The 17,192-nt window shown below is 41.0% G+C and overlaps 1 protein-coding gene across 2 annotated transcripts; it reads left to right on the top strand.

The window, feature by feature from the left end:
• The first annotated feature begins 76 nt into the window (after positions 1-76).
• Positions 77-15,722, top strand: LOC101863674 (40S ribosomal protein S7). Of its 2 annotated transcripts, none has more exons than XM_013083035.1 (7): positions 77-169; positions 535-609; positions 5,604-5,675; positions 6,679-6,819; positions 7,471-7,535; positions 10,017-10,167; positions 15,612-15,722. In XM_013083035.1, the coding sequence occupies exons 1-7, from the start codon at positions 92-94 to the stop codon at positions 15,687-15,689; spliced, it is 660 nt and encodes a 219-aa protein (XP_012938489.1). In that variant the 5' UTR covers positions 77-91; the 3' UTR covers positions 15,690-15,722. The 2 variants fall into 2 exon arrangements, with proteins under 2 accessions (XP_012938489.1, XP_005099283.1); XM_005099226.3 differs by having other exon boundaries at positions 79-180.
• The last annotated feature ends 1,470 nt before the right edge of the window (positions 15,723-17,192 follow it).

Raw genomic sequence — 17,192 nt, 5'->3', positions numbered from 1 at the left:
AAGATACCTGTTTCTCAGATTTACAGGCAAGTTTTGTCACAATCGGCGTGATTATAATATATTCAAAATGCGAAACGGATCCGAATGCGAAATGGTTTGGGAAGGCCGACTTGATGTCGAGCACTGTAAACAGTTCTACTTCCTTTTCCGGTTGGCGATCGCCTCAAAGGTACATGAAAGGTAGAAGAACGTCCACTTTTCTTATTAATTCTCACTTAATTTCTAATTCTAGGTAAATCATAAAGTGATACATTGAAAGATATATAATTAGTCATCAAATGTAGCCCTGTGAAAGTCCTTGATTAATTGTGGTAACTACGATATGAGCCCGATTGCGTCCATACTTCTGTTGCAACCACCAAGCCAAACAACTCATCACTGCCGAACATGATTCTCAGCAATCACGGAGTCCTGATTCAAACATACATTTTGAGCCTTTCAGAGTTACTATATGCATTTTTAATTTGAAAGAAACTAGTGTTGTTTGCTTGACTGTTGTTACTGATAAATTTTTGTCTAATCTATTTCTTTCAGATGTATTCGGCGAATGCAAAAATAGTCAAGCCTCAGGGCGAAAAGCCTGATGATTTCGAGTCATCTATCAGCCAGGTAGGCCCAGTCCTTTTTAGTTTTGTTAGTTTAGTAGATCTAGATTTAGATCTAGATCTAGTTTAAGAGTAGTGTTGTCCTTTGAAATTATCCATACTTCGTTCTACCCCATAATTGGCTTAATATGACTTAAGTACTTTTCCTCTATCTCACAGAAGGACCTCCATGAGCGACCACCCCACCAACAAACATGATTTCATTAAAGAAGAGACCAAACCCTACCCCTGCCCGTCTTTTCTGCACTGTCTCTCAGTGGTCGCCTGTTACGGAAGTCTTCCCTCTCTTACACTTTTCCTGCACTTGATCATGAATGCCATGTCATGACTCATAATCTTGTTGCGATGGTGCACCCATTTAGCTCATATATTCATATATAGATCTAGTATATAGATCTAGAATCTAGATCTATTTCAAATTCAAATAGGCCTATAGATATCTAGATCTAGACATGGCTGTCTTTAAACTAAGTCAGCAGGGATCTAAGATTAGTCCCCAATCTAAGCTGATAAGCTACCTGTAAATAAGATAGAATGAAGTTTCCATGTTCAAATGTTTTTTAAATCAGATAAATGAGAGACATTCTGGCCAAACTGAAACTGGCATCATAATACCAGTGAATGCATGTCTGTGGGCTTACGGATGGTGTTTCAGGTGTGTATCTTTCTTCGCAAATGTTTTGCCATTGAACTTGGCGAAAATTATAATGGTCACCTCTATTCTCACCCGGAGTGAGAATAGTGCAGGCGAGTCTTGTGGCTATTCTCACCCGGTGCGCGTTTACCAAATTTTGCGTTCACCCTAAACCACAGAATTCTACACTGTGATAACAGAAAAATTATAGAATTCTGTGCTGTGAACAAACGTTCCATTACAACTGTAGCCTATTAAAAGCGTACAATTTTGTCTGTGGGCAGTGGAGAGAGAGTAGCGCGAGAATTTCCGGGCAAAACAAAATGGCGACCCGCGTAGTTCGGCTCGATTCGAAAAGTTAAATAGCCGTAGCATCTTTGTAGACAACCAAATTAATTTACTTTTGTGTTTTAACATCATTTTTTAACTTTGTTTTGGTCAATTTGATCGTCCACACCGATAGACAGTATTCAGAAAGAGAGAGAGAGAAGAGGGGAGGAGTTGATCTTGCGAGAACTTCCGGGCGGGTGAGAATAGCCACTTTCAATTATAATAGTCATAGCATAGATTAGGCCAGGCTAGGGTGGGCATATTATGAATTAGGTTCTGACCTAATTTAATGTGTTTGGTCAGCATGGGTTTGTTTTGTTTTTCTAGTGTCAAGATATTCCTGTAGGCCACCTCTATTCTCACCCGGAGTGAGAATAGTGTAGGCGAGTCTTGTGGCTATTCTCACCCGGTGCGCGTTCACCAAATTTTGCGTTCACCCTGAACCACAGAATTCTACACTGTGATAACAGAAAAATTGTAGAATTCTGTGCCGTGAACAAACGTTCCATTACAACTGTAGCCTACTAAAAGCGTACATTTTTGTCTGTTGGCAGTGGAGAGAGAGAGGAGTAGCGCGAGAATTTCCGGGCAAAACAAAATGGCGACCCGCGTAGTTCGGCTCGATTCGAAAAGTTAAATAGCCGTAGCATCTTTGTAGACAACCAAATTAATTTACTTTTGTGTTTTAACATAATTTTTTAACTTTGTTTTGGTCAATATGATCGTCCACACCGATAGACAGTATTCAGAAAGAGACAGAGAGAGAGAGAAGAGGGGAGGAGTTGATCTTGCGAGAACTTCCGGGCGGGTGAGAATAGCCACTTTCATTCCTGTACAAGGACAAAGCAGTTTCTGTTATTTATTTTGTATTTGGCAGTTTTCAGTGTTTATGCCAAGGAAGTGGCTATTCTCACCCGAGGTGAGCATAAAAATACGATCTACCTCTCACCCCGGGTGAGACTTGCCAGCGTAGGCTATTCTCACCCGGTGTGAAACAAGACCTGTTTTTCTTCATTTTGGAATACTGTCTATCGGTGTGGATGATCAAATTGATAAAACGAAGTGCAGGCCTATACAGACCCGGTAACCGGGAACAAAGTCACGAAGTATACAGGCCCGGTAGGGGAACTCTTTTGCGATTTCGGAAAGTTTCAGCGCCCAGACCCGGTAGTTTGTGTGTGTGTGTGAGTGAGAGAGAGGAGAGCAGAGGGAAGTGCTTGCAAAATGTATGACACAGTTGGCAGGAGGGAACGAGAGAAAGATAGAGTGGGAAATACGAGGGGAGAAAGACAGAGACCCCCAAAAAAAAGAGAGAATGCGAGCGATACACAGAGGCAGAGGAGGGAGAGAGAGAGGGGGGGGGGGATGACTGCTTGATTTAAATTATGACATTGTTCTTTTCTTCAAATTGTGATTCATCCAACTCCAAAACGGGGGAAAAACGATCGTTCGTCGAAAAGACATCCGCAATCTTCATTTAGGTTTAGATCTAGATATAGGCTAGCCTCGAAACTAGATCAATGATTTATATCTGTCGGTCTAGATCTAGACCTAGGCCATAGATATCTAGAAGAACCTAGTTTTACCCTGAGCCAAGAGGGCGCTGGAACTTTCCGAAATCACAAAAGAGTTCCCCTACCGGGTCTGTATACTTTGTGACTTTGTTCCCGGTTACCGGGTCTGTATACACTCCCTTGATAAAAACCAAGAAAAAATTACGTTAAAGCACAAAAGTAAGCTAATTGATCGTCTTCAAAGATGCTATGGCTATTTCACTTTTCGAATCGAGCCGAACTACGCGGGTCGCCATTTTATTTGTTTTGCCCGGAAGTTCTCGCAAGATCTACTCCTCCCCTCTCTTTCTCTTTCTGAATAATATCGGTGTGGACGATCAAATTGACCAAAACAAAGTTAAAAAATTATGTTAAAAAACAAAACTAAATTAATTTGGTTGTCTACAAAGATGCTACGGCTATTTAACTTTCCGAATCGAGCCGAACTACGCGGGTCACCATTTTGTTTTGCCCGGAAGTTCTCGCGCTTTTCCTCTCTCTCTCTCTCTTTCTCTCACCCAATTGCACGTTTTTAGGCTTACACTAACAGTAGTAATAGATCTAGAACGTTTGTTCACAGCACAGAATTCTATATTTCTGTTATCACTGTGTAGAATTCTGTGGTTCAGGTCAGGGGGAACGCTTCACTGGTTGGCCTAGGCTATAATGGTGAACGCCCACCGGGTGAGAATAGCCAAAAGACTCGCCTGCGCTATTCTCACCCCGGGTGAGAATAGAGGTGGCCTTATGCCAAATTATGCATCCTGTAAATCTAACTGCAACACTAACCCTATACTATTATAGGGTTTGGCAATTAACTTCAATGGTTCTGCTGATAATTAAGCATCAGGAGCCTTGTTCTATCCATGACCTATTTTCCTTTCCTGATGAGGGTTTGAGCATGCTCAGTGAAGAGCCAGGTCATGCAGCTGTGACGCCTGAACGATCAGAACTAAGCACTGTTTTCTTTACAACAGATCAAAAGTTTTTCTGGTAACTGTTCTGGAGCATTTATTGCAAGATTCGCAAGTGTTATACCAAGTTACAGTGGGGTAAACCTACAGAGATAAATAATCCTTCTGGAAATTGTAGGAAGTCACATAGTGGGGACTAACCCCCAATGTTTTGGGGGGGGGGGGGGGGATATTGTCTGATTTCTGCATTTTTTTCAATCATTTGCCCTGATATTTTATCTTCTGATTCTTTTTTTTTTCAAACCTCAATTCGACAGAATGTCACCATGAAATATTTTGTGAAAAACATGCTTGTTTCAAACAAATGAAATCAGTGTTTGGATAGAAAGATAGGTGTGTTTTTTCCTTGATGCTTTGGAGCTTTTGTTTCTAAAGAATTCACTTGTAGTTTCAGCTGAAGTTTTAGAATGAACAAAAGTAACATCAGTTATGATACCATGCATTGTAAAGTTACTGGAAACTCATTGAAATTTCTTTGTATGCACACAAACACTTATATAGCTTGTGGAGACATAGGGCCCTGGGGATGCATATATGATTGCACAAGATAGGCGATTGTGATGCACAGATGTGGAACTTGCAGGAAAAAGATAGTGCTCAAAAAGCTTTTATCAGTGTGAAAATACACTGGACCGGCATGATATGAATCAATGGAATCTAAATCAGAAGTAGTCTTTAGTCATCTCGCAGAGAGGGATTTGTCTTAACAATGGCAGTAGATGTTACAAAAGTTTGACTTAAAGGTGCACTCACGCAAACGCACAAGACGGGACATTAGGCTAAGTAAATACATGTCTCACGTGCTGGGACAACCCGCTCCGTAAAACCTCTCTCTCTCTCTCTCTCTCTCTCTCTCTCTCTCTCTCTCTCTCTCTCTCTCTCTCTCTCTCTCTCTCTCTCTCTCTCTCCCTCTCTCTCCCTCTCTCTCCCTCTCCCTCTCTCCCTCTCCCTCTCCCTCCCTCCCTCCCTCCCTCCCTCTCTCTCTCCCTCTCTCTCTCTCTCTTGTAGCACTGTGTGTTCAGTAACCTCACTGCAGTTGGTACGAATGAATTTCTATATCTGTCTGTTCTTGCTTTTTGGAAATGTATCGTTTACTGCGGGTCGATAGTTGAAATTCTGATGTCAGTGGGTGGCTATGGTGCAGGCCGGTGTAAGGATTTTAGTTGATCTACAAGTTGGTTCCTGTGTTTGGAGAAAACAAGGAAAGTGGCTGTGCTTGGACTAGTTGTGTACTGATACTAATAATAGCTCGTCCATCAAGGTCTGATGATTACCAATATATCGCACTAGTACAGGCTTCGTAAAATCAAAAATCTTCTTCTTACCTGCCCACAAGCAGTGGCATTTCTGCTTATTCAGCAAGCTACAGCATACCCTAGGGCAGGGGTGAAAATGCTTGCTGAATAAAAGCAGTTTTCTCACTGTTATTCATTTTGTCATACACTACTGTCAGCCTGCTTTTAGTGAAAGCTATGATCTCAAGTGCTTTTTTTTTTTTTGTCTACAGGCTCTGCTTGAGCTGGAGGTGAACTCCGACCTGAAGGCTTCGTTGTATGAGTTGTTCATTACTGGAGCTAAGGTGAGTTATTATGGAATTTTTTTTTTTTTCATGGTGCTGACTTTTTGGCTAAGGATAGTGTCTGTTGCCACCGAGTAAATTGCTCTTTTGCGTTGGTGAGTATGTATGCTCGATGTTCTGCGTTCGTGAACTTTCGCTTACGCATGCCTCTGTCCCCCTGTGTGTGTGTCCCGTCACTTGGGTGCCGGATTTTTGTTTCCATATATGCGTATTTTGGCATCTCAACTTCCGTCCAGTCCTGTATCAATCCGGCTCCTGGCTGAGTGCACACGTGCCGAACATCACCCATGCTTTGTTGGGTCCCGTATTCCCTCAGTTCAAGCATGTGTGCGTCAGTCTACTTGAATTTGTGTGTGTTTGTGGCCTACTTCTAAAATAGCCTGTGTTGGTTCTACATCGAAGCGCAGGCTAGCCTACGTCTCATTAAAAAAACATCAAGTTAGTAGCTCCAGACATTTTACAGCAATAAAGAAGACATGTGAGGCGCCTGTGTGGTCGGCGATCAACCCGCAGGCCCACTTAGTTTTCGAACCACAGAGGAAATTCGCACCAAGACTGCAATTTCTCTGGTTCTAGAAATCGTTCGGGATTGTACAGTGGCATGTTGTTAGTTTACCCTTTCCTCTGATTGGTTGCCGAGTTTCGTTTATTTTCGTCCGCGAGTTTTCCCGTAACTACTTAGAAGAGAGTCACTTTTGATCCCAAGGAGCCCAAAAATTGCCCCTGGCGCGGAGGCCGATTTCCGGCCCAAGGTGCAGCGGGCGATTGGCATTGCTAAAGAATTTGAGTGCAAAACATTCGGAAATTGACCTATATTTCCTTTCGAACCCCGGGATGTGTGTAACTACTCGTTATGACATCAATTTATGAGAGGGGATTTGATCTATAACTTATTCATGTGTTCATAACACATTATGAATAGAAAGTTTTATAAAAGATAGAGCATTGTTGTCAGACTTTTGGCTTTTCACTCTTATTGATGTATTGAATTGTTTTTTCTCAGGAGGTGGATATGCAGGGCAAGAAAGCCATCGTGATCTTTGTCCCTGTGCCACAAATCAAAGCTTACCAGAAAATCCAGACTCGTCTGGTGAGAGAACTCGAGAAGAAGTTCAACGGCAAGCCTGTTGTTTTCATTGCCCAGGTGAGAGAAATATTTAAGTGTATTGTATTTGAGCTGAGGAGTTCCTACATGTGCTTATTTTAAGGACAAGCAGGCTAACCCAGATTTCGGAGGTTTCCAGAAATCTTGACCTACTACACCAAAAATGGGCATTGCCCTACGTATAGAAGTTTGGTTTCGTTGTGTATATTTGTTTGGTTATGTAGAAAAAACTCCTTGTCTTTTAAAGAAACTGAACAAGGGGCAAAAATTTTACCTTTGATTTTCTCAAAACATTTTGCGGGATAGCAACTATGCCCTTAAAAGCGACCGTATATAGTGAGTACTTTTTGAGTTGAGGTGTGAATGTCCTTTTGTCTTCTGGAATCTGGCAGTTCCCTTCTGTAATTCTTAGTTTTTTTGTAGAGTTCTTATTTTCTATCTGGAGAAACTTATTTTCCAACTGTTCTTAAAACATTGGGGGGGGGGGTTCGAATTGTGCAAGGGATTTGATTATGATCATCCCTAATTTTTTTCTAAAACCATGAGTCATGGTCATGTGTTTCACGTCTTTAGCTGCGGAAGTGGCTGTGCTCAACCTTCCTCTGGAAAATGTTTATACCCATTTTAGCAATCGTAGTGGTTCTGAGAAAAAATAGCCCTTTCTGTATGTATTTATTTTTTAATTTTCAGAGGAGGATCCTGCCGAAACCAACAAGAAAGAGTAAGAGGCAGAACAAGCAGAAGAGACCAAGAAGGTAAGCATTTTTTGTGACATTTGAAAAACCGTCAAACCTGAGCTGGCCTCCTAATGATGAGAGAAAGCTTGATGCAATGCTGTGTTCACCACAGAATCCAGTGTTTTTCTCTCTCCTCGGCCTCCTAAATCTATCTATTACAATTTAATTCCAAATATTAGTCTATTTCTTCTGTTTACTACCATACCGATTGTCTTAGACTAGGGCTTACCTATCATTGAAAACTGAATGATCGTAGTGCTTAAGTATACAATGAAACGCAGGCTTTGTAAAAACACACTTCACTCGAGTGCTTGTTTTGTCTGATCATATTTCGGATTGTTTGTGCAAGGTGCACTGTAAGGTGTATGAATTGATAGGGCTCGTTCTGACTTAACTAAGCAAGCTGCTTGCTTCTGCAAATCTGAAAGCATCTCGTTATGTATGTCTGACTATTCAGTAGCTGGGCAAAACATTTTTGTCTGCACCTCCTCTGCTGGTGATCCCCGCACACATACAAGCAACCCTTGCCCGCCAGTACATGTCCTGGTTGTCCATCCAGCACGGACATATTTCTTGAGCGGTGTCCTCAACACATGTTTAATGTTATTGAAGGCTTATGATTGGTTACAAAAGATGGCGGTGTGTTCCTGATAGGTCAGGCGTGTGCCGTGCGTGATATGCTTGAAAGATGTAGCGTAAAGATCCACAGTGTGGTGTGGCTGGTGATCCTTTGAGATAGAGTAATCTGGATAAAGTTCAATGTGGAAGAAAAATACAGGATGCAACATCTGTGGTGGTTGTTCATTCTGTAAGTGACATGGCTGAGTTCGAATTAGCTGAAGTTAATGTTTGGTGAGGTTGTTTTTTAAATATTTTTTGGGGGGTAGGTGTTTTATGGCGCTCGCAACTGCATAAGGTCATATGAGCGCGCGGGACACATCTAATATTTTCAGTTTGTCATAGCTGCCACTTTCCCGCTAAATAGCGGAAACTCCGCTTCATCTAGCTTTTCCCGCTATTTTCCTCCTTCCTCCGCTGGACCGCTCTCAGTCGCAAATTGTGAACCCTTTTTTTTTTATACGCGGAAAACACCGAACCGGGAGAGAGACGAAAACGCAGCTTGCGCATGTCCGCCCGTAGCTTTCTACTTCCGTTCTTCTAGGCCTAGCGCTAGTTTCACTTTGTTTAATATTGTGAAGCAACAAAATCAGTGTCGATCGGGCATCGGGACGTTGGCGTGCCGAGTTGTCATTGAGAACGGTGGAAATTCGAGAGAAATTGATGCAGAATGCAAAAATAAAAGGAGCTGGAATGAGAAAGAAGCAGCCGGTGTGCGACTTGAAAAGTTAATTAGAAAATTGAACAAGCCGGCGGCGGCACTCCTGTACAATTGCAGTCCCGTTTGTTTACATGACGGCTATTGTGGCTGTTGAAGTGAATCTAGATCTAGATAAATAATCTATCTCTAGATATAATCTAGATTTACACATTTAGATATCTAGATTCTAGATCAAGATTAGATAGCCTAGGCTATAATTTTAATTCAGTTTAGGTCTACACACTACAGGGGCGCTACTAAGTTAAGTGCAAACTGGACCGCAATTGTGCAGGAGTGCTCAGTACAGCGGCAAAGGTGTTGCCTCCTTGATCGATGTACAAGTTTAAAGTGGAAGAAATCTTTTTTTAAGACACCAGCTGGCAACAAACACTGGATTTTTAGCCACAAAGTCCAAACTGTGTCAAATTGACTCAAATGCTTGTTAGTCAACTTAGTGCCCTTTTTTTTTTTTTTTTTTTTTTTCCAAATACATTTTAATTCAGTTACCTATGGTTAACAAATATGACAGTTTTCATTTCCAAAACCATAGGCTAGATTTTCCAGTATATAAACATGTATTGCCTCTGGATCTCACTGGTTTTACTCCGGCCTTCGGAGAGCGCGCGTCCGCCTTCGCATGAATTTCATCCTTTTTTGAAATTCCCAAGTGGCAGCTATGGTTGGTAGGAAATTTTGAATTTTGCCTAGGTGGTGGCCGAAGCCTACTCTTATCAATTTTAGACCGCCAAGGGATCTTTAATGTGCGCAACTTGCACACGGGACCTCCGAGATTTTCCGCCCTTGTCAGAGAAGGCTAAGTGTAGATCTTTCCTACCAGAAGATCAGGGGTGTTGCTGAAAGAATGCAGCAAGGAGCCAAGGAGAAGCAGTATAAAGATCCAGGAGCCAAAAGGAGGGGGTGAGTGGACGGGGCAGAAAGTGAAGACGAAAGCAGAGATGACAATATGGCTAGAGAGCAGGAAAGGGGGTGAAAGGAGACAATTTTAAAGAAGAAAATTTTTCAGTCGCCACCCGGTACATTTTGAATGAGAGGCGAACACCTTAACCTCTAGTCTAGGCCACGAGAGTCCCCCTTTGGTGAGGTTTAACAATTTAAGAAACTATTCTTTCGATCGATTGGTTTGTAAATGAGAATTTCACATGTTTGGTGTTGTGTTTCAGCCGTACTCTGACTTCTGTACATGATGCTATTCTGGAGGACTTGTGCTACCCTGCTGAGATTGTCGGCAAGAGAGTGCGTGTCAAGTTGGACGGCTCTCGCGTTATCAAAGTGCATCTTGACAAAAGCCAGCAAAACAATGTTGAGCACAAGGTATGTATATGTTTTTGTGTGGGTGGTATTTGTCATTCAACCTCATAAACAGTGGTTTGTCATAATTGTGTACACATATAAACATTTCTATGAAAACTGAAAGACCCAGGGATGCTTTTACTTTCACAGAAAAAAGATTAAAACAGTTACTCTCAGCATTTGTTTTTTTTTACCCAACCCCACATTGTGTCTATTAACTCTTTTTGTTTGCAAATATGCAATTCGTAAATTTTCAGTTATTTTCACAAAATCCCAGTGGCATCCCTGAAGATCATTTCAGTATCAGCACTTATACCTGACATGGACACATTTGTCTCTCACACTACCTCAGGTTGGATGCTATCTGGTAACCGTGAGATGATGAAAGCTTTAATCCATTCTCTGACTGTGGTCCAGTCTGTGGGGAGCTCTTGAGAGTCAGAAGTGGGACGCTCTTGACTCTTGGAGGTTTTCTCTGAGAGTCCAATCCTGCTTCTTTCTTGACCCCACAGTCTGGTCCTAGAGGCTGCTCTCACCTCTTATGATGGAAAAATGGCTCTGATCACCCAATGGAAACTTTTCTGAATATTTGTCAGCATAGGTTGGAATTCCCCACCTCATCTTGTGTGGTTCAAGATTTGAAATATAAAACCTCATTTGTAGCTTGCTTTTTCGTCTAGAAAAAATTTGTCTTCAGAGCTTCCACAGAAGATAAGAGTTCCCATATTTAAAAAAAAAACTAGCTTGCAAGAGGGTTCTGCTAGTACAAAAGACAGATTTTGGTGTTGTATGCTAGTCAGGTTGCTGAGGCTATCTTTTGCTGTTCATGAAAATGTTTTCCCGTCAATTGTAGTTTCCATCACCCGGGGCAGTGCTACTGACTGAAGTGTCTTCATAGGCCATTCCCAAAGGGGGGACATTAACCTGTTCTTAGGCACAGTAGAATTGTAATTGTAAATGGGCTGATTCATCGATGTCATGCTCATAACTGCTTGAACTGCAACAGGGAACTGCTGCTTTTTCTTTCCTAATCCTTACTATCGTCTTATTTCCTCTACTTCTTTTGTAGACTTGTATCTTATTTTGAGTTATGCGCATACATGAATTGTATCACAAATTGTCCCGGGTTGGTATCCAGGCTAATTGGTAACCGTGAGATGACGAAAGCTTTAATCCATTCTCTGACTGTGGTCCAGTCTGTGGGGTGCTCTTGAAAGTTAGAAGTGGGACGCTCTTGACTCTTGGAGGTTTTCTCTGTGAGTCCAATCCTGCTTCTTTCTTGACCCCACAGCCTGGTCCTAGAGGCTGCTCTCACCTCTTAAGATGGAAAAATGGCTCTGATCACCCAAACGATAACTTGAAATTGGCTTTTCTGATTATTTATCTGCACAATAGTTTGGAATTCCGCATCTCATCTTCTGTGGTACAAAAGAAATATATAAAGCCTCATTTGTAGCTTCCTTTTTCGTCAAGAAAATGTTGTCTTATGAGTTTGCATAGTTTCCGCCAAGATAAGTGTTCCCTTATTTTTTTCTAAAAACTAGCTTGCAAGAGAATTCTGCTAAGTGTAAAAGACAGATTTTGGTGTTGTATACTAGTGAGGTTGTTTAGGCTCTTTGTAAAAATATGTTTCTCTACCAACTGCCAATTGTAAATGTAGTTTCCTTTGCCTTTCTCGTTGATTGTGGTTCTCTTGGTCTATCTGAGCATAGTGTTGTTGACTCTTTTAACAGGATTTCTAGATTTTTCTGGTGAAAGGGTCTTTGATTCCTGTTGTTTGTTTTTTTAATTAAAAAAATGTTTATATTAAAGAGAAGCCCTGGAGTAGACTTGTGTCTATTTTTAGTTCAGGGTCCCCACCAGGTTGGGAAATCGGGGGAAAGTCGAGAATTTTGAGATTGGTCGGGGAAAAAGTTGAGAAATTTGTGATGGGTCGGGAAAGGGTAGGGCCTGTGTAATGCAAGTGTCTTGACAGGTTCGCCCTCGTGACCGGTCAATGAACCTGTGAGTACCGGCGGTCTGGGCGCTGTGAAGTATAGGACCTCTTTATAGTATACACTCGTGGAAGGGGATTGGGGGGGGGGGGGGGGCTGAAGGCGATGCTAGAGGACAAAAACTGAACTTGGAAGCAAATTTTTAGCATTTTGCTAACTACTTTAGAGCTCTCTGCAAAGCGCGCGTTGGTGCAGGCCTTGTGTGGAATCGGGATCCGTATGCCTTGTTATTGAACTAAAGTGTTCGCGTTTCATTGGATGGGGTGATTGTGATTTATTTATCTATATTTTAGCTTTCTGTTCAAGATTGGCAGATTTTCAGTGTCATTGCATCTTGCCCTCCCTCAGTTCTTACACCTCTCACACTGAATAGGTGTACTTGAGCTATTCTAGTTATTACTAATATACTCTACTTTGAGTTTGAGCAATAGTTTTCGTCTTCACGTTTATTTTATGAATCATGACACCCAGACTGGTTATTGACAGTCGATTTTCTAGTTCTAGGTCTTTTCTCAGGCTCAAAACAGGATTCATTTTTATATAGGGCCTATAGTTTATGTTGGCTAATATGATGAGGGGAAAATATAAATAAGTCAGAACAGACTGAAATACCATGGTCTCTCAAGATCCCAGTGCCACACTGACATGTTGTTGACTGGATATAATGTACCTACATGTGTGTGTATTCACAAACATATACATGTATTATGTTAGATATAAATGGAGCACACGCTTTCATTGTTATGAAACGTGTTCCTGGAAAATGGATGAGGCCTCTCCCTTGGAAAATTGAGAACCTTGATTGGCAGTCACCCAGTATTATAGTCATCTATTGTTTGGAGACTATACTACAAAATGTACATTTGCATTCATTTATAGACATTTTGACTTTTTATCATTGATAGATTGGCTTTTTTTTTTTTTGATCATTCTTGACGCGCAGCGGCCTGATTTTTTCCTCGAATTGGGGTCATGAAAAAATTTTCCAGGATTTGGTGGGGACCCTGTTAGTATGCGTATTCATGAAATTGTATCACACATTGTCCGGGGTTGGTATCCAGGCTATCTGGTGACCGTGAGATGAAGAAAGCTTTAATCCATTCTCTGACTGTGGTCCAGTCTGTGGGGAGCTCTTGAGAGTCAGAAGTGGGACGCTCTTGACTCTTGGAGGTTTTCTCTGGGAGTCCAACATTCCTGCTTCTTTCTTGACCCCACAGTCTGGTCCTAGAGGCTGCTCTCACCTCTTAAGATGGAAAAATGGCTCTGATCACCTAATATATGTACTGAAATTTGATATCTTATGGAGAACCCAACGACAAATTTTACAGGAGCAAAGTATATAATATTAAGATTTATTAATAAAACGGCTTAAATTTGCACTCTCGTGAAAATATATGCATGGTTGTTTTTTGTCAAGAGTAGTTTCACTTGCCGTTCTCATCAATGGTGGTTCAAGCAAACCTTTGTTCAAGGCTGATCTGAATTGATCATAGGAAAGTACAATGAGCATGGGTTATTCATATTTACTTCAGCAGTTGTATTTCTGGTTTGAAAGTGAAGTTCCCTTAAATACCGGAATGACAGAGATCATTCGAGCAAACAATTTAGCTTATCCGTATGTCATGTTTTACAATCGTATCCATACGACATGGGTAACTCTGTGCCCCCGCTTTCCAAAGAGGAAATTTACTCCTTAATCCGCTTTGTATAGCAATTTGTCAAACGATTTTTTTAGAAATACTGAAAGTTTCAAAGAGATCTTCGCACTAGAAGTATTCTAAAATGTGGAGAATACAACCCGCCCCTTGGGTACAAAATGACCCCAGGCGTGTGGAAGGGTTAATATTCTTGATAGTCATAAATCAGGAATATAACTGATTTTTATATTTTCTGTGATGTGAGCCTTTGCCGTTATTGGTTGTGAAAGAAATTATGATTTATTAAAGCACTGCAGAGGTTCTTTCTTGAGCTGTGTTTTGCATTCATCCACTGTATTTCCTGTCATTTTTTAAATCAGAGAACGTTTTTGTCCCATAAAGTTATTTTTGATGAAAAAGACAATGGAGTTTCTCATTTCCAGTTAAAATTGAAAACTTTTAAAAACTTCCCTCTCACGTTGCGCTCAGATTTTCTGGTATTCGTCTTAGTCCAAAACATTCGATATTGCTTTGAGAATACATTTGCAATTTTGTTTGCTAGTACTAGTACGAAAGGAAAATATAGAGGGGTAGGCAAACGGTTATAAATGTAGTTATTCAGTAACTAATTTTATTGGACCTCTCAGCGCAGCATGGGCATGTTGTGTAATGACTTTTCAATGCACCACTCAGCCTGGGCAAGTTTAGCTCAAAGATTGGCCATTGCCAATGTGTTCGATCAGTGTGAAAGTGGTGTCAATTGTTTTCCTCTCTGACTGTGAGATGATGAAAGCTTTAATCCATTCTCTGACTGTGGTCCAGTCTGTGGGGAGCTCTTGAGAGTTAGAAGTGGGACGCTCTTGACTCTTGGAGGTTTTCTCTGAGAGTCCAATCCTGCTTCTTTCTTGACCCCACAGCCTGGTCCTAGAGGCTGCTCTCACCTCTTAAGATGGAAAAATGGCTCTGATCACCCAACTGGTTCAAGCTTTTCGTTCTCTGAAGTCAAGTGTGTGCCGTTTTAATTAAATTCACAGCACCAAGTAATAGGGAATGTGATAAGCTTGTTTCTGTTTTCCCCGTGCATGTTCAGGTCTTAACTTATATTATGGGAACTTATTTTAATTGACTGACTTCAGTTCGGTTGAAATCACAGTTTAAACATGGCTGCTGGCATTTCAAGGGTGTTTTGCTAGTTTTAGAACATTTGTTCTCCTCAGACTATTCAGAGTGGACAATTATAATGTTCACTATTTTTCTTTTTTTTCCCCCTTATTTTATGCAGGTGAAAACATATTTTCAATTTATGTCATACTTTTTGTTATTGTATGATTATTTAAAGTTTTGATGAAAATAAAGTCAGAATTACTCAGCCACTGATCTGGGAAGCGTATGGAGCAACCTCAAAGACACTATTTTACTCCCTTCCTAACAATGATTGGAATAAAAAGCCAGTTGCTATAGTGACCATCTGATATGCCTTGCTCAATATCAGATCCCATATAAACAAAGTTTTTTTATTTAGAGACTGGACGATGGTATGTGTAATGTGAGTTCATCCTAAAATCGGGGAAACACAAAAACCCTCCACAAAAGCTATACAAATGGATCAAGGGATGCAACTGTGGAATGAAACATATATTGCTTGCCATTCTGTAACTTGTGAGACTGCTTGCGGGTCAGTGAAGAGTATGAAAATAGTGACAAATCAAAACTTGACAGGGGACGTTTTGTGTAAGTCTAGGCCTACTAATGTAGTGTCAGTGAGTTGATGTGGCAGAGACTTAAATGTTTTTATTTTGAACTAAATGTTTTTGTTTTTTCTTGTCTTTCTCAGCTGGACACATTCACCTTTGTATACAAGAAGCTCACAGGCAAGGATGTCACATTCGAATTCCCCGAATTCATGTTGTAAGGTGAAAACTAAGAATAAATGAATTAAAACTAATTCTCATTGTCTTTTGTTGTGATTTTTGTTTATTGTACTTTTTTGTTAGTTGGCTCATTATGTGATGAGTAAGAGGTATGGATTCTACAAGGTTGCTCAGCCGGTAAGGAAGGAAAAAGTTTTCAGACTTCCTGGTCAGGAAACTAAATAGGAGAAAGCTATGAAATCAAAAGGGCTGCTCATCATTGTGAACTTCATGGATTCATTGCGCCCCCTACCCTCATATTTTATATAAATCTGGGTGGTCACTAGGCCCCAAGAATGACCCTGGAATCTCACTAAAATCGCTAATAACTGGGAATTGAGTAAATTTGTAAACTACCATGAGAAAGTACATTGAGCTCTGCAATGTTTGAAAAATTAAATCTGGTAAGGTCAGTAAGTTCATATTTTGCCGGTGGCGTTTGTGGTAATAATTCGTCTTTCCCTGTTCCGAGGATGCGTTTCACACAAACTAGTGGCTCTGACTGAAGTGTCTTTAGGCCATGGGGGGGGGGGGGGCATATCTCGTTCAAGCATAGTAGAATTGTAAATGGGCTGACTTATGTCACGCTCATAACTGTGCCTGATCTACAACAGGGAACTGCTGCTTTTTCTTTCCTCATCCTTACTATTGTCATTTCCCTCTACTTCTTTTGTATGTTTGTCACTCCCTTGTGACCTGCTATTTTGGGGTGCCTTGATAGTCGAAGCAGACCTTGTGCTGTTGATGCTAGACAGGTGAGCAGTCTAAGTCTGATTCCCTGTTAAGACTTCTGTTGACACCCACCCCTTGGCGCTCATATGACCTTATGCAGTTGTGAGCGCCGTTTAACCCTCTACTATTTAAAAAAACCAACAGTGGTTGTGGCGGAGGTGCACCTGGGAGATCGAAGTTTGGCAGTCTTGATCTAGTAAAATGATGATCGGCTTTCGTTGCTGCTCAGAATTTCCTAGTGGTTGTATGATAGCCGTAGTAGTGCCATATGATGATAATAGTTGGTCCGTCAATGTCTGGCGATGACCAAAGCATTCACAGATGAGAATATTTCTTAAGTGAAATAGAATTGGAAGAATTAAAGGTTAGGATGACTTTATGGCTAATGAGGCCAATTCTAGCAGAGAAAAATGTGTCACATAAAGTTCTACTTCCACTTGTGGGTGTGGCACAGCTTATGAGCTTCTGTCTTGGTTTCAGCTTTTCTTATTCATGAAGCCTTGTGTAACTTATTGGATTCTGTGACTGCAACTCTTCATCGGGGTCTGTCAGGAGCTAGGATCTCCTGTGTTGTAGACTTTATGTTGGAAGGTCTTCAAAGACATTTTTAGGGTGTCTCAAAACTTGTACACTTTGATCACTTTCGTCTGACTGCGTTTAAAACAAAACAAAATCAAATCACTGTTTAAACTTCTCAGATCTTTGCATAGCCTACTTGGATGACGAACAGTCTAAAAGCCTATTCATAAAGGTCACTGCAAACTGGTTCCGAC

The sequence above is a fragment of the Aplysia californica genome, unplaced genomic scaffold, assembly GCF_000002075.1.
Source record: "Aplysia californica isolate F4 #8 unplaced genomic scaffold, AplCal3.0 scaffold00206, whole genome shotgun sequence".
Lineage (NCBI taxonomy): Eukaryota > Metazoa > Mollusca > Gastropoda > Aplysiida > Aplysiidae > Aplysia > Aplysia californica.
This window is presented reverse-complemented; position numbering and strand designations above follow the sequence as displayed.